This window comes from Lonchura striata, chromosome 21 (genome assembly GCF_046129695.1).
Source record: "Lonchura striata isolate bLonStr1 chromosome 21, bLonStr1.mat, whole genome shotgun sequence".
NCBI lineage: Eukaryota > Metazoa > Chordata > Aves > Passeriformes > Estrildidae > Lonchura > Lonchura striata.
Window position 1 is genome coordinate 8,341,057 of NC_134623.1, and position 25,877 is coordinate 8,366,933.

The following is a 25,877-nucleotide window of genomic DNA, read 5'->3' on the forward strand; positions in this document are numbered from 1 at the left end:
TTCAGGTCCCAGACGGCTCAACAAAGTATATGGATTTGCAACTACTGGAAACCGGGCCAAAGTCCTCTTATTTATTTCTCTTAAATCGTGCACCAATCTGTAGGACCCATCTGACTTTTTTACAGGCAGGATGGGAGTATTGAAGGGAGACATACAGGGCTCTAAAAGCCCTTTTTCCAATAACCTATCTACTTCAGGTTTTAGTCCTAATTTTCCCTCCCTAGGGATAGGGTATTGTTTTATTCTTACGGGTTTGCCAGGATCACTTATTTCCACTGAGAAAGGCTTAATCTGCAATTTCCCCACCGTTTCCGGGGTATACCACACCTCAGGATTAATTTTCTTTTCATCCTCCACCCTTAAAGGGCAGAGCTTTATCTGTAATTCTTTATTTACAACTTCTAAATTAATACCCAATTCTATTATCAGATCTCTCCCTAATAAATTGTAATCTGCTTCAGGTACCAGTAGTAAAGAACCTATACCAAATTTGGAATCAGTTTCTACCATCACATCCTTGATAACAGATACCTCAAAGGGCTCTCCTTTTGCCCCAATTACATGTACAGTGTCAGATGACTTTTTACATCCAAGCGGCAAGGCTTGCACCGTGGATCTTTCAGCCCTGGTATCCACTAAAAATTCCATCTCTTGTTGTTGGGGTCCCACTTTAAGCTTTACCAAGGGCTCCTTAAGATGTTTCTTCCCCAACAAATAGAGCCCTTGACACCCCTAATCTTCCTTAAAGGCCTTCTCATCCGCTATCCGTTGTCTGCATCCCCTCTTCATATGTCCCTTCTTTCCACAGTAGAAGCAGACAATTTCACGACCTCTTTCTTTTCCTTCCCTAGAAATATAACTCTGCTCCCGATTCTCCCTTTGTTCTACATTCCTTGCACGGAAATTAGGGTTAGGCCCTTCCTGCACAACTGCAGCCATAATCCTCGCCTGTCTCTTGAAATTCTCATCCTCCCTTCTCACAAAAACCTTCTGCGCTTCCCTCAAGAGCTCCTCTAATCCTCTAGTCTGCCATCCGTCCAACTTTTCTAGTTTCCTCCTAATATCTACCCATGCATTTGCCACAAACTGCATTTTCAACACCGCCTCTCCCTCCTGGGTATCAGGGTCTATCCCAGAATACAAGCGGAAGGCTTTCCTTAAGCGCTCTAACCATTCCGTGGGATCCTCATCTTTTTTTTGTTGTAATCCAAAAGCCTTCTTCACATTCTGCCCCTGCGGAACTGATTGTTTTATTCCCTGAATGATGATGTTTCGCAAATCACCCATGTGAGTGCGATGCAAGGGATCCTGGTTATTCCACTGGGGATTTTGTAGGGGCCACTTCATATCTGCTAAGGGTCCTTGGTGGTGTTCATCATCCCATATCCTCATACCCGTTTCCCTTATCATCCTCCTTTCCTCTGCCGTGAACAAAATCCTTAGTATTGACTGTAACTCCTCCCATGTGTACACATTGGGCCCCAAAAATTGGTCCAACCGTTCTGCCACTCCTAGAGGATCGTCCAACAAATGTCCCATTTCCTTCTTAAAGTCCCTGACTTGCCCAGAGTCTAAAGGCACAGTTACATAGGCAACCCCTGCTATTTGGGGTGGCTGACCTTCCTGTCCCGCTTGGGGATTCGGGATCATACCAATGCTTTGTTCTCTTAGGGGAAACATCCCCAATTCCTGTTCCTTTTTTCTAGTCTGACTTCTAGTTACCCTACGATTGTTTTCCCTTGTTCCTCCACTCTCTGCCTCATCATCAGAGTCTGAAGGAGCCGTGGGGACCCCGGGGCCAACCGGGTCCGCAGGCAGCTGGGGATATATATTTTGACTAGCAGGGGGTGGGAGTGGAGGAATATATGGAGGAGGAACGTAGGGGGGCATATTATCTTCCTCCTTGTTTTTCTTGTTCTTTTCCCTGGCTGATAAGGCAAATAGTTTTGTCCTTGTCTCCCCAACTGTCCACAGGGAAGCATATTCGCTCTCTTCTGAATCAAAGGCTTCCTTTGAGTTAACATATATATTTAGAGCCTGACAAATCCAATCCTCAAAGGACCCGAATACCGGCCAATACAAATGGTCTCCCCTAATTTGTTTCCCCCCCCACACTTCCATACAATAATGTATCATTTTAACTTTGTCTTTCCCTTTTCTAGATGGGAAGGCATCCCAATTAATTATCATCAAACCCAAGGGGCTATCCCTGGGAATCTGGGGAAGCTTAGCGTGGGTCCCCTCTCCCATGGGACCAGAGGGCTTGCTTTTCCTCTGTCCCATCTTCCGGAGTGCACTCAATTTCTCACACACGTGCTCCCCTGGTTCGTGGCCCAGCCCCTCGCGGGGAATGGAAAACGCACTAATACAGAGTCCGCACTCACTTGGTCTCCACGAGACCTCTCACACACAGCACTCCGGGAAAACCACCCCAAACCGAGCGGGAAACCGGCCTATACTCACGCGTCCTGCGTCTTCGCTGGTTCTTCGTGCACAAAGATTACAGGGGTAACCAGTTCTCCTTTGCCCGTTACTCAATTTAGGTTCGTCGGTGGAGAGTGATCAGAAAGCCTGGGGCAGCCGGGCCGCCATAAGGGCGGGGCGCCTCCCGATCGTCCCGTAGCGACTGATCTACTTCTCCATCCGAGTCACGGCACCAAATTGTTATAAATTGTGACACGGCAATTTGAAGTGTCTTAATTCAATAAAGCAATTTTATTTAAAACAGCAAGCGAGTAAGGCAGGCAAAGCACAGCGCTGGGAGGCCGGGGAGTCTCCTGCTCTACCAACGGCGCGCAAAAATGTTCTGTCCCAACCTTCCTTTTATCCCCCCCCCTTCTCCTTGCAGGTGTGACTCTCCAGATGTAGTCTGAGTCTGGTCGTTGTGATAGCTTCTAAGTCTCTTCTTTTGAGATGCAGCAAGCAGACCAGATACACACACCCAGGACTCTAATCTCAACCTCCTTATCACCTTGTAAGCAAATAAGCATTTCAAAGACACACCAGTACATTCTTATGCAAACCAAGGTAATCGAGCATATCACAGTGAACAAATGATCTTCCACTTATCTCATGCCCCACCATGGGGGAAGGGGCTTGGCCAAGGCCAAAGGAGCTCCCTGGCTGCCCTGCTCCCCTCTGCCTGAGGTGCTGAGAGCTCTGCAGCCCCTGCTGCCATCCCATCTGCCCAGGCCAGCACAAGAGCCCCGGCCTTGGGGCCCTCCAGAGTTGCTCCTGCTCCAGGCCCAGGACCCATTCCAGAGCTGGGGCAGCCACAAAGCTGTGCCCATTTCTGCTCATTGCTGCTCTGATGGGGATACATCCTCAGCCACTTGGAGGTTGCTGATGAAGGCCTTTTCCTTCTTTAGCCCTTCATTCAGGAATTCATTGAAAAATGCTCATTAATATTTTTTCTAAACACCCAAACAACAAAAGCCCATGGGAATAATTTAAGTTTTCAATACGTCTGTGGTTAATTAGACAGATTTCAGAAGTGTATTCAAAGTGAATATATTGTATTGAAAACAATGCAGACATAATTGTTTTGTCCTGTTCTCTTTTCCTGTTCATAGAATGGTATCAGCAATGTCAATTGATATTGACCCCCCAGCACCTTCTCATGCAGTCTGAACAGATATGAAGATCAACACCCTTCATGGCTGACAATCATTAACACTTTGTCCCTACCCCATCCCCACCAATTCCCCCATCCAACTCCTGGCACTCAGAGCAGCTGAGGCATGAAGTCACATCCAGGGGTGTCCCCAGGGCTCAGGGCTGGGGCCAGGTCAGTGAAATCTCTTTATTGCTGATCTGGATGAGGCCATCGAGGGCACCCTCAGTCAGTTCCAGGTGAGCCCAGGCTGGGTGGGAGTGTGGCTGTGCTGGAGGGCAGGAAGCTCTGCAGAGGGATCTGGACAGGCTGGAGCCATGGGCCCAGGACAATGGGATGAGGTTCACCAAGGCCAAGGGCCGGGTCCTGCCCTGGGCTCACAACCTCCCCAAATCCCTGGCTGTGCCCTGCCCCTGATCCCCATAGCCTGTCCTGTTTCCTTTATCCCTGCATTGCCAGGGATTTTCTGGGACAAGGGAGCTCTTCTCTGGGGGTGGAGGGAGGTGCAAGTGCCACCACTGGAGTGGGAACCACAACTCATCAGGTTTGTGTCCTTTGGGGTCAGGAACTGGTGAGACTCAGAGGCACAGAAAGTTTCTCTTTATGGCCAACAGACCATGGTTGAACAGGACACAATTTAATAACAATCATGCTCTTCCCTGAGCTATGTGCAACATCCCAGCAGTGTCTGATGAGTCCACCATCCACAAGTGATTTCCATATTAAAACTGATTTTAGACAAACGTGGTTCTCTGATAGATATAAACACAGTTAAGTTCTTGCATCAGGATGCTCATCCTGGAGTGGGGGGAAAACAGCTCAAACAATTCCTGATGTGCAAAGCTGTCAGTGGTGGATGGAGAAGGGAGGTCTGGCTGCTTTTGGTGTTGAGGAAATGCTGAAACCAGCCTGACTCATTTCATCTCCTCCTGGCCTGGCTGATCTCCCCTCTTTCCCCTTCCACCCATTGGCTTCTGTCTCTCACCAGGCCCCCAGGTGAAGAGCCTGGCTCTGTGTTCTCCATCCCCTCCTCACTGGCACTTCCAGGCTGGGATAAGGAGCCCCTCAGCCTTCCCTGCTCCAGGCTGGACAAGCCCAGCTCCTTCAGCCTCTGCTCACAGTCCTGGGGCTCCAGCCCCACCTTGGAGGCCCTTCCCTGTTTCCTGCCCAGGGGAACCCAACCCAGGCCACAGGGACCTGGATAATCCACATCCTTGATGTCTGGGTCACACAGCCCTGGCCCCTTGTCCCCATGTCAGGCTCTGGGGTGGATCCTGTGTGTCCTGGGTTGTAAGATAAGCTTGTATTCTATTTGCCATCTGTTGAAGGCAAACCTGTTGGACAGGTTTTGTTATCTTTTCCAAGAACCGGTTTTGCTCCTAAGAGGTAATGGTTCGTTAGTGGGCCATTGACTGATTCAATGCAGGGCTGGTAACATAACACCATCCTATTGTGAGATGTTCCACCCAGAGGGGGAAGCCAAGCACTCTTTTATTGGATATAAGGGGGTACCTTTTTGGGGACAGAGCAGCTCTTTACTTTGGGGGATTGCCAGAGAAGCAGCTCTCTTCGGCGGCACTCACAGAGAAGCAGCCGGAGCGCGCTGAGGCGACGGCGGCGGAGCTCGGAGGCAACCCCGGCGCAGAGGAAGACCGGCCCCACTGCCACCAGATCTCCAGAGGAAAACTATACCCTTCAAAAGATCACCGCTGCAGCTGCAATTCATCAACCACTGCAAGGGGATCAATTGTCCCAGCAGGACTGCTACTGGCACCCCGAATCTTCAGGTTCTGGACTTTTTCACTGGTTTTGTTTGTACCGATTGCATTTGCCTTTTTAAATTGTTGTCTAGTTTTCTCCTAGTAAAGAATTGTTATTCCCATTCCCATATCTTTGCCTGAGAGTCTTTTGATTTAAAACTCCTAGTAATTCAGAGGGAGGGGGTTTACCTTCTCCATTGCACAGGGGGCTTTAGCCCTCCTTCGCAGATTCCTGTCTTGTCGAACCTAGACACTGTGGAACATCCTTGGGTGAAGGCTGTGGCTCCAGGGGGACCAGGGGAATACCAGGGGACAGGGACCCCACTGGGCATGAACAGCATTGGACTTGTTGGGAGAAACTGTGAGGGGGAGCTGGGGCAGAGTGACCAACCCAGTGACCTCACAGAGCCCTGCTGGGATGTCACACAGCCCCTCTGGGATGTCAGACCTCTGCCTTGTGATGTTACAGCCCATTCTCTTATGTCACACAGCTGGTCTCTGATGTCACAGCCAACTCTGTGATGTCACAGTCCGCTCTGTGATTTCAGATTCCCATCCTGTGATGTCAAATATTGATCTGTGATGTCACAAAGATGGCCTATGATGTCATAACTCCTTGATGACCTCACAGAAACCACTCTCTGATGTCATGGACCATTCTGTCATAGATCACTCATGTGATGTCATAGCCCACTCTGTGACCTCATGTTACCAGATGATAAATTGTCTCCGCCAGGTGAGCTGACACCTGGAGCTTGTTCTCCAAAACCCCAGGCCGATGGAAACCACACAATGCCCATTGTGGGAGAAGGGGAACTGGAAGTTTACCAGCCTCAGTGTCCTGCCAGCTCAGCCAGGCCCACGGGAACATTGGGGTCCACGACCACCAGGGACCGGTCCAGAGAGACTCCCAGGACAGAAGAACACATGGGTAAAGGGGAGCGGAAATATGTTAATGGATTTGGGGAAATGATTATCAGATGTGTGTTTAGTCCAGGACAATCAATGAATATGTGTGCAAAATACAGAAAATGAACAGAAACTTTCCTGTACTCAGCATGCTTGGCTTTGGGAGGAGCTATCCCCCATGCATCCAGCTGAATAAAGAATGCTGCTTCTTAATGCTGCACTGGTGTTAAGGAGGTTTCTGTTTTACCGAATTTTTGGTAACACTCCACTCCCAAGGAAAGCTCTGTCTCCCGCTGTTCACAAACAGAGAAGGGCTGGTGGCAGATGTGGGGATCAGAGGCTGCCTGGGGCACAGGGACCATGAAATAATCAAGTTTTCAGAAGGAGGGGCAGCAACAAAACTTCCACACTGGAATTAGGAACAGCAGACTTTGGCCGAACTTAGGATGCTGATTTCAGGAGCTCTGAATCACGTACTGATTTTTTTAAAGGGAAACAGCCCTTAAAAACAAAGGGATTCAGGGAGGATGGACACATTTCAGTAAAGTAATCTTAAGGGGGAAGCAGCAGCTGTCCCAGTGTGGCAAAAGATGAACTGGTGACAGAAATGACTGTCCTGACTGCCCACGGAGCTTTTGTGGGAACTCAAGGGAAAAAAGGACCAGTAACTCAGAAAGTGTTTAAGGATGATATTAGGTCATTCAAAAAGACAGGTTGAGAGGTGAAAGCTCAATTAGAACTTAACCTAGCAGCTTCTATAAAATACTAAAAAATGTTTTTATAAAAAATTTATAGCAAAAGGATGGGGAAGGAGAATTTCTATTCTTCATTGGATGCAGTAAAGAATAGAGTAAAATAAGGAAAAGGCTGACCTACTTAACATCATGTTTGTCTCAACTTTCAATATTAGGACAGGTTGTCCTCAGGACAAGTTTTCTCCTGAGCTAGCAGATGGGCACAGAGAGAAGGAAAGGCCCCTGTAATCCAGGAGGAAGCAGCTGCTGACCTGCTGAGCCACTCAGATGCTCACAGGTGGATGGGATGGGATGGAATCCATCCTAGTAGAATGAGGGAGCTGGTGGATGAGCTCCCCAAGCTGCTCCCCATCATTTAGCATCAGTCCTGGCTCACCAGGGAGGTCCCAGAGCACTGGAGGGGCCAGTGTGAGCCCATCCCCAAGAAGGGCTGGAAGGAGGATCTGGGGAACTCCAGGCCTGTCAGCCTGACTTCGGTGCCCGGGAACAGATCACCTTGAGTGCCACCACAGGGCACCCACAGGATGGCCGAGGGGTCAGAGCCAGCCAGTGTGGATTTAAGAGGGGCAGGTCCTGCCTGAACAACCTGATCTCCTTTTATAACCAGGTGACCCACCTGTGGATGTGGGAAAGGCTGTGGATGTGTCCATCTGGATTTCAGCAAAGCCTTGGACACTGTTTCTGACAGCATTCCCTGGAAAAGCAGCAGCCCACGGCTTGGGCAGGTTCCCTCCTGGCTGGGAGATGGAAGAGCTGGCTGGAGGCTGGGCCCAGAGAGGGGTGGGGATGGTGCTGCACCCAGCTGGTGTCCAGTCCCTGCTGCTGTCCCCCAGGGATCTGTGTTGGGCCCAGTCCTGTTTAACATCTTCACTGGTGATCTGGGTGAGGGGATCGAGCCCAACATCCCCAAATTTGGAGATGACACCAAGCTGGGTGTTAGTGTGGATCTGCTGGAGGGCAGGACAAGAAGACAGCCTTCAGCTGCAGCAGGGGAGGTTTAGGCTGGACAAGAGGAAGAAGTTCTTCACAGAAAGGGTGAGTGGGCATTAGAATGGGCAGGCCAGGGGGGACGTGGCAGAGTCACTGTCCCTCTCCAGTGGCACTCAGTGGCATGGTCTGGGTGACAAGGCGGTATTAGGGCATTGGTTGGACTTGATGATCTCAAAGGTCTTTTCCAGCCTATTTGATTCTGTCATTGTATGATGATTGGGACACTCTGGGGTCATTGTGACACTGCAGGGCCTCGTGGAACTAAGAGGACCATGGTGACACTGTGCAGCCCCATAGAACCAGGGCTCCATTGAGTGCTCTGGGGCCAAATGGAACCAGGGAGTCCCTGTGACACTGGGTCCTGGTGGAACCACAGAGGCCATTGTGACACTGCAGGGCCTCGTGTGACCAAGGGGTTTCACCCCTGTGACACTGCCAAACCAAGGAGAGCATTGGGAGAGTCCAGGGCCCAGTGGAACCAAGGGGCCCTTCTGACACTGCAGGGCCTCATGGAACCAAGGGGACATTGTGACAATGCAGGACCTTGTGTAACCAAGGGGCCACTGTGACACTCTGGGGCCTCAAGGAATCTGGAGCGCTGTTGTGACACTGTGTGGCCTCGTGGAAACAAGGAGTCCATTGTGACACTGAGGGGACTTGTGGAAGCACAGAGAGCACTGTGACAGTGTGGGACCTCATGTGACCATGGGGCCTTTGTGACACCCTGGGGCCCCATGGAACCAAGGGGCCACTGTGAAACTGCGGCACCAAAGAGAACATTGTGACACTGTGGCGCCCCATGGAACCAAGGAGTCCATTGTCACATTTTGGGGCCCCATGGAACCAAGGACAATTTTGCAGATGACACCAAGCTGGATGTGAGTGTGGATCTGCTGGAGGGCAGGACGGCTCTGCACAGGGCCCTGGACAGGCTGGATCCAGGGCCCAAACCCAACAAGGTGAGGTTTAACAAGTCCAAGTGCCAGGTCCTGCACTTTGGCCACAACAACACTTGCAGTGCTACAGGCTGGGGACAGAGTGGCTGGACAGCAGCCAGGCAGAAAGGGACCTGCAGGGACTGATGGACAGCAGGCTGGACATGAGCCAGCTGTGTGCCCAGGTGGCCAAGAAGGCCAATGGCTCCTGGCCTGGATCAGGAATGATGTGGCCAGCAGGACCAGAGCGGCTGTGCCAGCACAGAACTGCCCCCTGCTCTGCACAGAGACATTGCTGCTGCAGCTCCAGAGGAGGCAACAAAAGGGGCATCTCTGCAGAAAACTCTGATTGGACATAATTTAGCTCCTTTAAAACCGCCAAGAGCACAGCCCCTAATTGACACAGTCTGTGGCCACAGGGAAGGTGGAGGTGAACAAAATGAGAAATGGCCCAAACAATGACATTTCTTTGTGGAAAACATTAAAATGTAAAACAAAGAAAAAGAACCTCCAAATGGAAAAGAACAAGAAGTATCAAAGATGACTTTTATTACAAGTGATTTGCAAAAATTGGCCAGGAGTTTAATGTCCCTGGAAGCATCCAGTCATCAGTCTCCACAGTGCAGCCTTGAGCTCCTGGTTCCTCAGGCTGTAGATGAGGGGGTTCAGGGCTGGAGGCACCACCGAGTACAGAACTGACAGGGCCAGATCCAGGGATGGGGAGAAGATGGAGGGGGGCTTCAGGTAGGCAAATGTGGCAGTGCTGAGGAACAGAGAGACCACGGCCAGCTGAGGGAGGCAGGTGGAAAAAGCTTTGTGCCGTCCCTGCTCTGAGGGGATCCTCAGCACGGCCCTGAAGATCTGCACATAGGAGAAAACAATGAACAGAAAACAACACAACGATAAACTGACAATAACCACAGGAACCCAATGTTCTCTGAGGTAGGATTTGGAGCAGGAGAGCTTGAGGATCTGGGGAACCTCACAGAAGAACTGGTCCAGGTCATTGCCCTGGCACAGGGGCAGGGAAAATGTATTGGCTGTGTGCAGCAGAGCATTGAGAAAGGCACTGGCCCAGGCAGCTGCTGCCATGTGGGCACAAGCTCTGCTGCCCAGGAGGGTCCCGTAGTGCAAGGGTTTGCAGATGGACACGTAGCGGTCGTAGCACATGATGGTCAGGAGGAAATACTCTGCTGAGATGAAGATCAGAAGGAAAAAGAGCTGAGCGGCACATCCTATGTAGGAGATTGTGGTGGTGTCCCAGAGGGAATTGTGCATGGCTTTGGGGACAGTGGTGCAGATGGAGCCCAGGTCGCTGAGGGCCAGGTTGAGCAGGAAGAAGAACATGGGCATGTGCAGGTGGTGGCTGCAGGCTACGGCGCTGATGATGAGGCCGTTGCCCAGGAGGGCAGCCAGGGAGATGCCCAGGAAGAGGCAGAAGTGCAGGAGCTGCAGCTGCCGCGTGTCTGCCAGTGCCAGCAGGAGGAAGAGGCTGATGGAGCTGCTGTTGGACATTTGCTCTGGCTGCACATGGGCACCTGTTCATGGAGAAAGGACAGGGACAAGTCAGGAGAGGCTGCTTGGAGCCAAACCTGGGCCATTCCCTGCAGCTTGTCCTGCTGGGACTCACCCACCCTCGTTCCTGCTCTGGGAAAACCTTCACCCAGGTCCCTCCCTGATCTCCGGTTGTGCTGGCTGAGTGTGCCAGGAGCAGCCAGGCCTGTGCATGGGGGCCCTCGAGGAGCCATCCCTGCCCCCCTGCCCTTGGTTTGTGGCCATGTGGCAGAGGGACAAGGCTGGATATTCAGGATTTTTCATGGAAGTTTCTCTTACTGCAGAAAAGCTTGCTAGCATCTGCACTCCCAGGTCTAACGAATGGCAGGAGCTGGTTTAAGGAATTGTTTTCCTACCCACACATCATTCATGGCTCTCTGAGGTCAGAAATCCCCAGCATTCCTGCTGCACTCAGATTTTTACACTGAGAGATGTGAGAGGCAAAGGATTCCCTGTGGCTGAGGGCAGGTGAGGGGCCGCATGGGCTTGTTCCCCCAGCACTGCTCTGTTCAGCCCCCTCTGCTTCCCTGAGCATCTCCCTGGGCCTGGACATCCCCTCCTGAGAGGTGCCTTGTCCCTGCCAGTGCTCACAGAGCCCATCCCACCCTGTGTGGCCTCGGCCCGGCCCTACAGAAACCTGCCTGTGTGCAGGGCCCTGGCTGGGGCAGGCTCTGTGTGCAGCTGGGCAAGGGCAGCTCAGGAGAGCCCTGCTGGGCCCTGCAGAGGTGATGCTGCTGCTGCCCAGGGCTGAGGAGTGGCTGAAGGCCCTTTGGGAGGCTCCCGGCAGAGACACTGACCACCCAAAGTCACAGTTCTGGAGTCTCTGTACATGTTCAAACATTCCTTTGATGATCCTTTCAACTGAGAATGTTCTGTGGTTCTGGGATTACGATTCCTGTTCTGCTTCTCTTATCCCTCTGGTGTCTATAATCAAAAGAGATAAAAAGAATCCTTGCAACAGTGTTAGACCAGTAAAAACCAGACCTTTATTGGAAGATTCCAGGTAGCCCAGGGGCACATCCAGCCCCTGATTTCAACAATTCATTGAGGTTAATTAATTAGGATATCTAACAGGAACATTCAATAGGAGATTCAGTTGCCCCAGTTACATAACCCTGGCTCAATCCATTGGAGTAGGTCTAAAGGCTTCTTTGCCTTCACTTTTTGTTGTGACTGCTCACATTCTGGTCAAAACCTAAAATGCTCTTCTTGTAGGCCTTCTTCCTCATAATAAGACTATACAGTATTTGAGGAATATATTTAGACAGTCAACTTATTCTAGTAAAATCCAAGAGATAGGTAGAAAACATACTAGAGACAGCTAAGGATAACAGTTACATAAGTACAAATTGGTAGTTTAATAGAGCTAATTAAGAGTTTAATAGAGTTATGTAAGGATTATAGATTTATAACTTTATCACACCAATTTACAGACCTACGGATATATGAAAAATGTATACAAAGCAAAATACTTTCTGTCATCACCCCAACTTTCCCATCCTTCTCCAAGCCGGAAATTGAAAACACTCTCAGGAAAACTCTGATCTTTACAGCAATCCCAGGCTTACCTTCTTTGGGAAGTGTCCTCCGGAGCTGTACCCAGGCTGGTCTGGAGCTGGGAGCAGCCCTGCCCCAGCCAGCCCCTCTCAGCAGCAGCACCTGCCCTGCTCAGGGTGGTTCCTTCCCCCCACAGCTCCTGGCCAGCGCTGGGAGCAGCTCCAGGGCTGGCTGAGAGCTGTCCGTGGCAGGCAGCAGAGTCCCTGGCCCAGCACAGCGCCCTGGGCTGCAGGACCCTGCTCTGCAGGACAGCCCTGGGCACCCCTGGCTGCTCTGCACAGGATATGAGCAGAGAATGCACTCACAGGGTCTGTGGGCATTGGGATGTTCCAGCTTTAGGAAATGGCTCCAGGAGCTGCAGCTGCATTGTCCTACAGCCAGAGGTTCCTGTGCCAAGGGCTGGCAGTGATTCTGCCCCAGGCTCTTCTCAGCCCCTTCCCAGCCCTGACTGATTGAAGCTCTCTGTGCCTCTGTGCTTTGCCCGGGCTGGCTGCAGGCAGTGCCCCAGCCCTGCTAGGCTGGGAGAAGAGCTGCTCAGCAAGAGAAATGTGCTTTTGAAGCTCTGCTTGCTTACCAGGATCACCCTCTGTGGCAGGAGCCTGGCCCAGGTCAGCAGCACAGACACAGCACAAGGACTTTAATGACCCTCTGGGGCTTTGTGCTCAGGCCCTGAACATCAGGCCCTGAGAGGGAGCTGCAGAAATCTTTCCAGAACTCCAAGTCAGAATCCAACTCCAAAGTTTCTATGATTTTTAATGGGTCCCAATGAGGGACACAACTGAGAAAGTGTCCCCAGGCCCCAGACAGAGCAGAGAACTGGAGGCACTGATGCCAGGTGGGGACAAAGAGAAGCCAAGTCTTGGTGCCCTGGGGCACAGCAGAGTCTGTGCCACCAAGGGCTGTCAGGAGACACCTTGTCCTGAGGCCCTGGGGCCTCCTGGCACAGCCCCAGCCAGGCTGGGCACTGTCACCCCCTGGTCCTGCCGTCAGCATCCCCCCCTGGCCCACATCCCAGTGGCCTCAAGGATCTGCTGGAAGGAGTCCCTGGGGAGCCTTGGTCAGGAATGGCCCTGGGGGCTCCTTCATGCTCCCAGGGACTGCAGGTTTTTCAAAGGACTTTGGCTTTTGCTTTGGCCTTGCAGTTTCTGCAAGATTTCTGAAATCATGGCCTCCAATATTCTGCTGTAATTAGTCCCTGGAGAGGCTTTGTCAGTAACAACACTCAGTGGGGCCCATTAATGCTTCAAGGTACTTCAGTTCTTTTAAGGTACTTGGTGTTGCCCTTTTGCTACAGACTCTGTGAGAGGTTTTTGCAATCATGGCCCCAATTATCTGCTTTAATGAGTCCCTTGAGAGCTTTGTACTTACACTCAGTGGGGCTCATGAATACTTTGAGATTCTTAACTTTTGCAAGGTACTTTGAGTTTTCCTTTCCACATTGAGAGTTCTTTGTGCCATTTTCAGTCTCTGAGAGGTTTTTGTGCCATCCTGGCCTCCAGTTCTCTCCTCCAAGGACTCCATGAAGAGCCTGTGGTATAGATGCACCTTTGTGGGTCCCATTAAGGCTTTAGACTCCAACCACTTTGGGGTTTTCCTCTGACTTTGACTCTGGGAAAGGTTTGTGCAATCTCCTCTCAGGCCCTGAGGTTCCAGGGCTCAGCTCCAAATGCACCATGGGGCTCATTAGGATCAAGCAAGTCCTGACAAACCATGGCTCTGCCTCAATTTCTCTCTGCTCTCGTGCAGTTTATCAGGAAGTTTTTGTAGGGGTTTTGGTTCACCATTTTGAGATTTCTCAGCCAATGCTTCAATTAGTGTGGTGGATTCAGTGTTGGCTAATTACCAGTGCACTCACTAGAATATACTTACTCATTTCCTGCTGTGAGATAGGATTAGGAGAAAGGTAAAGTAGGCTCAAAATTTTAAAAGGGTATAAATAAAATTGTATTGACAATAACTAAAGAAAGAGTAATAAGAAATAGAAAAAAACTTTCAGAACACTTCCTCTCTCCATACAACCTGACAATGTAAAGAGACAAAACCTAAAATTTTCAGTCAGTTTACCACCTCTAAAATAGTCTTTCTTCACTTCACTTAGAGAGAATTTCTTCTTGTTAATGTTATGAAGACTTCTCTACAAGAACACAGTTTTCTCATGGCTTTTCATTTCCATGAATTGCAGCTGCCTGGAGAAATCTGCAATCGTGAACTTCCTCCCATCTTTTCCCACCTTTTCCCACAGATGTGCTTATGGGCCAGGCCAAGTTATGGGGTATTAGTTTTGAGATGAGCTGTTTAAGAGCAACAGGTCTCTTCAGCTCTTTCTGAAATCATCTTTATTTCTGAGAACAGAGGTCTCCATGAGGGCACAGGGTCTTCTCCTTTTCTCTGTTCAAACTTCTCATGGGATCACAGCTATGTCAACATTTGCTTAATTTAGCATGGAGGCCTTTGCTGAAACAAGTCATCTCCCCATACTTTTCAATGCATTATAGGCAAAAAGAGAGTCTAATGTATCAATGACATCCTTCTCCACAGCTTTTCCAGAGGATTCCAGCTCCAAGATCAAGGCATCTCCTCATCCCTCCCATCTGGGACTCAACTTCCCCTTCCCTGCCCTCAGTGTGTTCATGCTGCTCCTCTGTGTGCCTGCCCTGTGTCCTTTTCTCTCACGGGAGGGAGGATGGCAGCACTGGCAGAGTCAATATCTCCCGGGGCTGCAGATGGTTCCGTGAGCCCGGCCGGGCTTGGTGCTTGCGGCCGGAGCTGTTTTCCCATGGAGGTTTCTGCAGCGGCTGCGCTGGGGCTGTGTCAGGCTGGGCCGCGCTGGGGCAGGGCCAGGATCTCAGCAGCCAGGCCAGAGCCCAGCAGCAGCACGGCCGGGGCCGATGGCTTCTCCTGCCCTGTCCGCTGGCTGCGGGCGAAGCCCAAGGGCGGCAGAGCCTTGGCCGAGCTGGCCCGGCCCGGGGCTGCTCCTGGGGCCTGGCGGATCCTGGCCGGGCTCGGGCTGGCGGCGGGGCAGGGCTCGGCAGGGCCAGATGTCAGCACCCGCAGCCACGGCCCGGCCTCGGCCCCGCGGCCTCCCCTGCCCTGCCCGGCAGCCGATGGCGCCTGGCGGCTCCCTGGGAAGGGGCCCGGCCCCACGGCAGGAGCCGCCCGGCCCCACGGCCGAGAAGGGGCTGGGCCGGCCTCGGCACCTCTGTGGGGCCAGAAGGGAGAGAGACCCAGCCAGGCTTTCTCATCTCTAACTTGTGTCTGCACAGAGGCGTCTGCAGCTTCCTTAGTGCTTTAGCAGATTGTCGCTCTCAAAGCTAATTACTGATTGGTTTTTGTCAGACACAGAGGAAACTGCTAGCAGCTTCTCTCAGGACTTCACTTCTGTGATGCAAAACCACCACAGCAGCACAGAGCACAGAGCTCCTTTTTCCATATGTAGTGGTCATGTGCCCGAGGCCTCCAAAGGCCTCCTTGGAAGATCTCTGGGCCCTCTCCAAGGTGTTTTCAAATGAAAACATTCAGCTTATAGTCTAACAAAATCACCAGAGGACAGAGCCAGCCTGACCTGTCTGTTGTTGCAGAGGATAGATAGATATGATTGTTATCTTAGCTAGCCGAATGTCACTTCTACCCTTGGATGAATCATGGAGTGAAATGGACTGTTCCATCCCACCCCGCAAAAGATTGTGGCTCATCCCACACCCCTGTACCTGCCCCTGAAGCATCGGAGTCTGTAACCCCATTGGCCCATGCCTTGTCCCAGCCCACCTAGGAGCCCCTGAAAAGGGGGCTCCGAGCGGCCATGCGGCCTCTTGGATTTCCTCCCTCTCTTGGCTTTCCTCCCTCCTCCTCTCTTGGACTTCCTCCCCCTCTGGGGCTTCCCCTCTCCTAAACCCTCCGTTTCTCTCTCCCCTCCCCCGTCCTCCTAAGCCCACCCACGTGCTACGCCTGAGAGCACGAGGCTTGGGCATTCCTGAATTCTCCAATAAACCTCTCCCCCCAAGAGCAAGCTTCAGAGATCTCTGCCTCCCTACACCCCCACCGTCCAGGAGCATAATCTTCCCACAGTCTGTCCTGTCTGCTTTTGTCTGGGAGCAATCCTTGGATATACGGAATTTGGGAGGCCGAATTCTAATTTGGGCCATTGTGCCTAGACATGAAGGCCACTTTCTTTTCTACAGGAAGGAAGGAACAGAGCCCTTGTGTTTCCCTGGGTGGATGAGAGGTGGCCACCAGAGGACAAGGGCAGCCACAGCTGTCAGGTTTTTTTCTGCAAGATATCCTTGCATATAGGAAATTTTTTAGGGAGAGTGTAAGTTTTGGCAATGGGCATCTGAAATGAGGGACAGTTCTTTTCCATAGCAAGGAAAGCCCCAGTACTCCCAGAGCTGATGAGAGGCAGCCCTTGGCATTCCAACATCAGACAGACCTGTCAGGTGGCCCCTGGGAGGCCAAGCTAGACAGGGCTTGGTTCCATGGGGCCCTACATTGTCCCAATGGTCCCTTGCTTCCAGGAGGCCCTGAGGTGTCAAAATGCCCCCTTGGTGACACGAGGCCCTGAAGGGTCCCAATGGTCCCATGGTTCCATCAGGCCCCACAGAGTCATAATGGTCTCTGGCTCCATGAAGCCCCGTGGTGTCACCATGGCCCCTTGGTTCCATGGGCTCCAGTGGTGCCACAATGATCCCCTTGGATCCATGAGGTGCCCACAGTGTCACAGTGATCTCCACGGGAAGGAAAGGACCGAGCCCCAGTGTGGCAGGGGCAGCCACCAGAGGCCAAGGCCAGTGTCGTGGTTTGACAAGGAAAGAGAATTTTTTCCGGAAGGAAGAGGTCAATTTAGATATTGACCAATTGAAAGTAGACACGCCTCTGAGAACACAGAGGGGTTGAAAGCAGAATTCCCAGGGGAACTCGCTCTTTTTGGTTCTGGTCAGCGTGCAGTGCAAACCTCCCCTGCCCAGCCACAAGCTGGGTGGGGGAGGGGAAGCCCCATGGCCTGAAAGGTAAGCCCCAAAGGTGGTGGAAGGACTGGAACCGGGCTGGCCCCTGCAGATGGAAGGGTGGAAGAAATCTGGGATGTCTCCATTCCCCCCCCCCCGGTTTCTCTCCCGAGGGGGAGAGAGAAAGAGACAGCGGCGGTCCTGTCCTGTCAGCAATTCCACGGCGAGGAAGGAGGAGCGGGGGGAGCGGCAAGGTGCCCAGTTGTGTGGGAGTTGCTGGATGTCCGGGCATCGAGCCATCCCTGGGAGTTCGGACTTTTAACCCTTTCTTGAGAAATGAAAGCTTTGTGAATTTTCCTTTCCCCTCCTTGGTTTGAAAGAGAGGAAGAGGGACACCTTGGACCCTGGGATGTTGGAAGGAGGAATTCTAGAGGGGAGGAGGACAAGGAGTGGCTTTTGGCTGGACTTTTCTGTGTTAGCCACAACCTGAACCAATCTTCTCCTTCAAGAGGGACTGTGTTTTGGGAGGATGCCAGTGAGTCAAGAGACCTGCTTCAGCTGGGAAAAAGACAAAATTGGAGTGAACCGAGAAAAGGTTAGGGGGTTTGTGGTGGCACCCCCCTGCCCTGGAAAGGAAAGAGAAGAGAAGAAGATCTCTGTTTTTGAGCCCTCAGCCCCAGGGGAAAATGGGGGGGACTGTGGTCCCAAACAATAAAAAAACTGAACTGTTGTTTTCTCCCCTCTTGGCAGAGCATCCTTGAAAGGAAAAATCCTAAAAGCAGTCTGTCCATCCATGCATTTAGTGGTGAGAGCACTGTGCATGGAAAGGAGAAGGGTCACCATGGCAAACTTTTTCTCCGGGCGGTGCCATGTGTGACATGGAAACACAGGATGTGGAGCTGTGTTTCTTGGAGGGGGTCTGTGGCACAGGAGAGACTCTGTTCCCTCGATGGACTGAGTATCGGTTGTTTGGAGGGTGGAAACCTGATTGGGGTCCAGATTGTGTCTCACTGTGGTTTGTTGGAGTTGGGTGGTGGGGGGAGGAATGTTTTGCAAGGTTTTCATTTGATCTTTGTGTGGTGTTTTTTTTTTTTCCCTTCTTTAGTTTTCTCTTTTCTTTAGTAGTAGTAGTTTAATAAAGTTTTTTTTCCTGTTATTAAGCTTGGGCCTGCTTTGCTCTATTCTAGATTCCACTTCACAGCATTCAAGGGAGGGATCACATTTTCATGGGGGCACTGGCATTGTGCCAGTGTCAAACCATGACAGCCAGCCAGACTTGATGGTACTGGCAGATTTTGTCTGGGAGCAACCCTTGGATATAGGGGACTTTAGAAGTGGAATCCCAATTTCAGAAATGGACATCCAGAGTAGAATGATGGGGTTTTTTCCAAAGGTAGGAAAGCACAGAACAGCAGTGTTTCAAGAGCAGATGAAAGGCTCCCACCAGAGGTCTAGGCCAGCCAGACCCCTTTGTCCTGGTAGCTTTTGTCTGAAAGCAACCCTTGGATATAGGGACTCTGGGAGGTGGAACCGCAATTTTGGCCATTTCTGCATAGACAAGAAGGACGGTTCTTTTCCACAGGAAGGAAAGCACAGAGCCCAAGTGATTCAAAGGCAGAAGAAGAAAGAGGTGGCTCCTGTGAGGCTCAGCCAAACAGACCTGTTCTTCCTGGCAGCTTTTGTCATGGAGGAATTCTTGGATACACAGAATTTGGGAGGAGGAATCTTAATTTTGACCACAGACACCTTGAGAAGAAGGGCAATTTTGTTAATAAGAAGGAAAGCACCAAGACCCAGTGTTTCAAATGCAGATGTGAGGCAGCTCACAAGAGGCCAAGGGCAGCCAGACCTGTCTCTCCTGGCAGATTTCATCTGGAAACAATCCTTGGATGTACAGGGTTTTGGAGGAGGAATCCAAATTTTGGCCATAGGGCCCTGCAGGAGAAGGAGAGTTCTCTCCCATAGGAAGGAAAGCCCAGAGCCCTAGGGCTTCAGGGGCAGATGAGAAGCAGCCCTCGATATGCCAAAGTCAGCCGGACCTGTCAAGTGTTCTCCAGGAGGCCCAGCCAGCCAGACCTGTTCCATGTTCCCTTGGTTTCATGGGACCCCACAGTGTCACAATGGTCTCCTCAGTTCCATGAGGTCCTGGAGGGTCACAATGTTCCCCGTGCTTCTACAGTGTCACAATGGCCCCGTGCTTCCATGAGGCCTTTCAATGTCACAATGGCTTTGTGGTTCCACAGAGCCCTGATGTGTCACAATGGCCCCTCGGCTCCGTGTGCCCTCGCTGTGTCACAACAGCTCCTCTGTGACACTGCGGCTGCACAAGGTCACCATGGACCCTTGGTTCCTTGGGGCCCCCAAGCTGACAATGGTCTCCTTGATTCCATGAGGCAGCACAGTGTCACCATGGCCCCTTGGTTCCATGAAGTTCTGTAGAGCCACTGTAGCAGTCAGAGGCCCTGTAAGGCCTCCCTGGCGGTCACTCACCTAAGATAAGAAATGCCTAAGTCATGGTGATTGGACCAAAGAAGCCCCTCTTCTGCATTTGTACCCTTGTTATCTCTCTGTAAAGCTATCAGTCGTATTCTCTCAACCCTGGCTATTGGACAATCTCCAACACCCCAGTACCTTATATAAATCCCAATTTCTGTCCAGTTTGGCAGAAGAACTGTCACTGCATCCCTTCAGAGGAGCTGAAATTAAAGGACACTGCTGTGGAACCGCATACAGCCTTTCTTTCTCTCTATCCCTGTGTGTCTGCCAGAGGCACTTGCAAGCACACAGTGAAATCACTAAGAGCTGAACTCACAGAGCTGAAAGCACTCCAGAGGTGCTCGCTGAGTTGCCTGTGGCTGGGAGCCTGCCTGAGGGACCTGGACAGACTGTGCCTATCAGCCCAGTGCTACCCAGACACCCATGGCAGCGGCAGCTGGGGTTGGACGGACCCCTGGGAGCCCAGGCTGCATTACGTGGCCACCCTAACTCAGTACTGGCATCCTGGCACCCCTGAGAGCAGCATTCCTCTTGAATTGTCACTGCTTCGGCCAGCTATGACCACTTGAAGGTAACTCCTCCGTTATAGAAGTCCGATGAACCTGCACATCGCCATCTGGGACGAAGTCCTCAGGAGTTGGACGGCAGACCACCCACCCAGCAGTCCTTTTGAGCCACATTTGGCTGAAGAAGTGTGAGTTTTAAACAGCCTTTTGGCGTGCTTTTATCTTGGGTCCATTTTTGCTTTTTTTTCCTTTTTTTCTTTTTTTTTTTCTTTTTTTTTTCCTGCTGGAGGGGCTAAGGGAATGATACTGCAATGGGATGAAAATTTAGCAGATTGAAACGATCCCAGGATGAGAGAGACTTATATTTACAAATCCTAGAAATCCTATCTGCTAACAGCTTTTCTTTCTCTAGAGGAAATGTTTCAAAAACCAACTTAAAAAAATTTATAGAATATATTATTTCCAGTTTCCAGATATTAACACACACTACCGGCTTAGATTCTTTTTGGGACACAGTAGGGCCAAGAATATACACTTTCCAAACTAATGAAAACTCTTCTTTAACTGAGTTTCTACCTCTATTTCACTCAATTACTAAACAGTGGAAAAGACAACTTCTCTGCAGCTTCCCCCTGCTGAGGAAATTCCACCCTTCTCTTTCTCAACAGACACTGTCCCTTCAAATGCTAATTTGCCAGATAACATTCCTCTCTCAGTCCCCGGGACAGGGAACACGGAAATTGTCCCACCCCACCCACCCGCGGGGTCCGTGGAGCCCACCCATCCCCCGGCTCCCCCTCGGCCGCGGCAGGCGCGGATTCCGCTCCCCGGTCCCGCAACACGCGGCGCGCTGCGCGCCCCGTGCCCCGCGCTGCGCGCCCCGTGCCCCGCTCAGTGCTCGGCTGTAACTGCGTCGGTTTCCATCGGGAACGCCCTGCCTCACTCCAAAACCTCCGCGCAGCCACCGTGACTGCCCCAGCCCTGCAGCCGTGCCTCCCGGCCCTGCTGCGGCTCTCCCCAGCCCGCTCCCATCCCTGCCTGCCTGCCCGCCGCAGCCCCGCCGGGATGGCAGCAGCTTCCCCAGCCCCACCGCCTCCTCTGCCCCGCTCCTCCCGTGCCCTCATCCCCAAGCGCTGCACCCACCCACCCACCCTCAGCGCCCCCCGAACGGCACCTCCGAGACCCCCACGGGGGCACCCCGCTTCCCCACGCACCTCAGCCCTTCGCAGGCTGTGCCACAGCGGCGCTGCCATCGCCGCTCCACTGCTGCCTCCCTCTAGCCAAGCCCAGCCAGCTGCCCCCTCGCACTCTGTCCAGCCCCCACACCCCTGCAAGCTCCCGCTCCAACACGCCCAAAAAAGCGTAGTGCACCTCCTGCTCACTCTCACTCCTCTTCTGAGCACAGTGAGTCCGATTCTGACACAGAGGACATTGATCCATGGGCTCTAATCAAAATGGAAGTGACTCGGGCAGGGGATTGGGAACTAGCTCAGAGAATTTCTGCCTTCCCAGCAATTTATATAAAGGGGAAGAGAGGGGGGACCACTGGAACATGTGGGAACCTAACACAAATAAAGAACTGGTACAACTATGAAATATAGCCAAAGAACATGGGAGAAGTTCACATATTTTTAGAGATTTCCTGTAAGCTCTCTTTTCAGCACATGTTTTGGTACCTCACAATGCTAAAAACATTGCCCACTGCCTTCTTTCCCCGGCAGAATATATGCTATGGGAAAGGCATTGGAAAAGACAATTTAAAACTTTATCGGCCACTTATGTCAAGATGCAAATAGGCCAGATTTTATAGTCAAACAGCTGGCTGGAGAAGGGGATTTACAGAAACCCTCTGACCAAGCTAACACCTTACCTCAGGAGCACTACAAGACTTGGCTATTGCACCAAAACCTCCTTGCTCCTTACCCCAGGTGATTCTATTCCTGCCCAACACTTCTCTAATATTAAACAAGGAGTACATGAAAGCTTTATCAAGTTTGTAGACAGAATAAAAGATGCTCTGGAAAAACAGATAGAGAGCACAGAGGCAAGAAAAGAACTGTTGTGCAAACTTGCCTTATCAAATGCAAATGAACAATGTAGAACAATTCTGAGGCCCTACCCTTGGATACAGAACCCACCAGAGAGCAAATGGTGGAAAGTTGTACATGTCATTTGTCCACTGAAAACACAGTGGCCCAAGCTGTTGCTAAGGGCATTGCAGAAGGAGTTTCTGCTGCAGTGGCAGCAGTAACTTCCAAAGACCAGGCCTGCTGCTATCACTGTGGGGAATTTGGACATTTTATAAAGGACTGTCAAGACAGATCACTTACCCAAAATCCCCGTAACACCTATGAGAGACCCCAGAACCAGCAGCGCTACCAGCAGCATTCGAGAAACTCCCAGCAGAGTATGGCCAGGCCCTGCGCAAAGACAACAAATCAAAAGCCACCCAGATCCAGCCACGCAGCATCCCAGGAGATCCCAGGACACATGGAGAGGATCCAACCCATGGAGCGATACAGATGGGAACATGGCACCAGTTGGTAACTGCTTTGTCCATTGACTTTAATAATAAGAATGTTTATCATGTTCCCACAGGCAAGCATGGGCCAAAAGGTGGTTCTTTTGACATTTTAGTTATAGGGGACACTCTCCATGGCCCAGAGGAAATCTTTGTTGTTCCAGAAGTACAAACAGTGCACCCAGGACAAGAAATCTCGTTCCAGCTGTGCTGCACGGACTCACCATTTTTCCTTTCACGAGGAATTCTGATCGCACAAACCTTTCTACTCCCAAAGAATCACAGGGAACGGCTTCCTCTCAGCCCTACAGCAATGTGGGCACAAGCTGTGGGACCAAGTAAGCCTACCATCGAGTGTGGTCTATCCTACAGTAGTGCTTTCTCCGTTTCCTCTCTTAACAGAGAGGCTCCACTCAAAAGATACCATTGGTTGTATCTTCCCCAGGGACTAAAAGTCTCACCTACTATATGCCAGTGGTATGTTGCTCAGATCCTGTCCTCTGTTCGGAACCTATTTCCAGATGTAATCATTTACCATTATATGGATGATATCCTGGTCTGTGCATCAGAAAAAACTTAGATAAAGCAGTTAAAGGGACAGAAGCCCAAGACACCATCGCCAAGGTCCAAGAAGCCCTGTCTGCATGCCAAGCCCATTCCTTCAAGCCCAAGCTGCCTCTCCAGTCCGTCATTCTTGGAAAAGCACCCCAAATAAGTCTGAAAGTTTTATTTGCTATCAAATACATCCCAGCCACCCAGCCCCACACAATCCCCATCTCACTGTTCCAAACTGGGATCCCACTTCTCCCAATCTCCTCCCAAACCCATCTCACCCTGGCAGCTGTGGAATTGAGTGAATTTGGTGAGGGATTAAGTTCTTTTTTTGAGGTGGGAACAAACAATTCGAAGTGGGATTGTGCCTCTGTGGGTTAAAATTCAGTTGTTTTCAGTGGGACGTGAGTGATTTTCAGATGAAAGATCGATCCCTCTTGCCTTTTGGAGCACAGAGAGATTGAGAACAGAAAAAAATGCAGGTCGACACAAAAGGAGAAGCAGCCAGGTGTGTTCCCAACATGGATCACAGGGAATGTGGGTCACCAGGGCTGTGCCCGATATGGGTCCTCCAGTGGGGGGTGGAGTTTAGCTCTTCTTACACTTGGGGCACTTGCAGGGCTACCCTTACCGGTGCCTCTGTTGGTGTATCAGGTGAGAGCTCTGTGAGAATCTTTTCCCACACTGGGGACACTCATAGGGCCTCTCCCCAGTGTGGATCCTCTGGTGAACGATCAGGTTGGACCTCTGGATGAAGCTCTTCCCACACCCCCCACACTCATAGGGCCTCTCCCGTGTGAGTCCTCTGGTGCCTGACAAGGTGTGAGTTGTTCCTGAATCCCTTCCCATAGTCAGGGCAGCAGAAGGGTCTCTCTTCTGTGTGACTCGGATAGTGCACGAGGAGATGGGATCTCCTCGTAAACCCCTTCCCACACTTGGAACACTTGTAGGGCCGTTCCCCAGTGTGCATCCTCTGGTGCCTGATCAGGTTGGAGCTGTGGCTGAAGCCCTTCCCATACTCCCCACACTCGTAGGGCCTCTCCCCAGTGCGGATCCTCTGGTGCTTGATCTGCTCGGACCTCATCCTGAAGTTCTTCCCACACTCCAAGCACTTGTGGGGCTTCTCCCCATCATGGAGCTGCTCAGGGAACCCCAGCTTGGAGTTCTGGTTCGATCTCTGGGCACCTCCCTGGCCCAGGGTGCGTCTTTCCCCCTTAAATCCCCAAAATCTACATTTGCAGCCCGTCCTCATGCGGGATCTCTGGGACGTTTTCTCCCTGTCGGGTTCCTGCGCTGTGGAGCTGCTCAAAACGGCCTCTTCCACCAGGTTCTGCCATGGGGATTTGTCCTCCATGCTCTCCATCCTCAGCTCCTGCTCTGCGGGAGAAAGGACAAGGAGAGGCTCTTCCTCTTCCTTGCAGCTTCCCTGTGGCTGGGAATGGGAAATCCTGCTTTGGGGAAAACAAGGGATGAGCACATTGATTTTGAAGGTCCCTCTGCCCAAATCCATCTCTAGAAGTCCCTGGCCACCTGGGCTCCATAAAAACCTCCCAAACACCAAGATTCAGCCCTGAAAAAGCCTCCCAGGAGTTTCCCATCCCTGCTTGCTCCCCTTTGGTGTTCAGGGTTCCCCCCTGTCCCAGCTGCTGGGGTCACACTTGGATTGGGGGTCCCCCTTCTCCTCGCTGCCTGCCCTCCCCAGGCTGCTGGGAGTCCCAGCAATCCCAAAAGCTCCTCCCTCTTGGCTCTCCCCATTTAGGGTGCTGGGCTGCCACGAAACACTGATAGAAGCAGGGGTCCTGATGTTTCATTTTACCCATCTCGGAGTGCAAAGGACACACTGCAGCGGGACTTTCAGTATCAGTCAAAGCCAATGCACCTTTTATTGATGCCCTCAGCAGATGCAATAGCAGGGTTAGGAGATAAATGATAGAGAGACAGAGAAAGAGGGCCAGGGGAAATAGCTACCAAGAGAGAGACAAAATCCTTGTGATCCAGCCAACAGATCCGTCTTGTCACGTCAGGGAAAATCCCAAAATCTTTGGTTAACTCAGGGGTCTTTTAAAGTTGAGGGAGCAGGTACAGGACAGTGGAGAATAAGCTGAGAACAAGCACAGACAGTGCAGTTCCGAACTGGACAAACCAGTCTCGGCAGCGAGCAGGACCCATTGTTTCAGGTCTGGTTGCCATGAAAAACCAGTCTTGGTCCAGTGATCACACCTGAGGGAACACTTGGCAGACATCCCACTTCGGTCAGGCCAGCGCCCTGTGTAAGAATTTTAAGGGTCTCAGTCTCAGACCATGGGAGGGGGCCTCAATCTCCATCCTTGGCGGCGGTGGTGGTGAGGCAGATGAGGGATCTTCCGTGGGGGATCACCAAAGTTAAAGCGAGCGGCATCTGGCCGAGAGGTGGGGAAATCAGACCCTCATTAACCCTGTTGTGATGAGCGGGGATTGTGCAGTAGGTGTAAGTGTACAGAGCACGCCGCTCATTGCCAGGACCTGCCAGGAGCAGCACAGCATGGCACAGCAAACACACCTGCAAACAATCACCTGGTGAGAATCCACCTCAACCAGGCCAGAACTGCACTCAGGGTCTGCAGGGTCTGAGTCTCTGTCCTTGCCATGGTCCTAAAATCAACCAAGAGCATCAAAATCCACTCTAAATCCACATGGTTTGGCCAAAAATCAGCCAAATGGGGTTAAAAGTAACCAAAGGGGTCTCAAATACACCAAATGTTTTAAAACCCAAAAGAAATGTCATAAAATCACCCTTTAATCTCTCAAAT

General features: G+C 51.5%; 1 protein-coding gene across 1 annotated transcript; it reads right to left on the reverse strand.

The window, feature by feature from the left end:
• Positions 1 to 9,478: 9,478 nt before the first annotated feature.
• On the reverse strand, positions 9,479 to 10,477 carry LOC144247305 (olfactory receptor 14J1-like). Its single transcript, XM_077787786.1, has one exon. The coding sequence runs from the start codon at positions 10,475 to 10,477 to the stop codon at positions 9,545 to 9,547; it is 933 nt and encodes a 310-aa protein (XP_077643912.1). The 3' UTR covers positions 9,479 to 9,544.
• Positions 10,478 to 25,877: the final 15,400 nt, after the last annotated feature.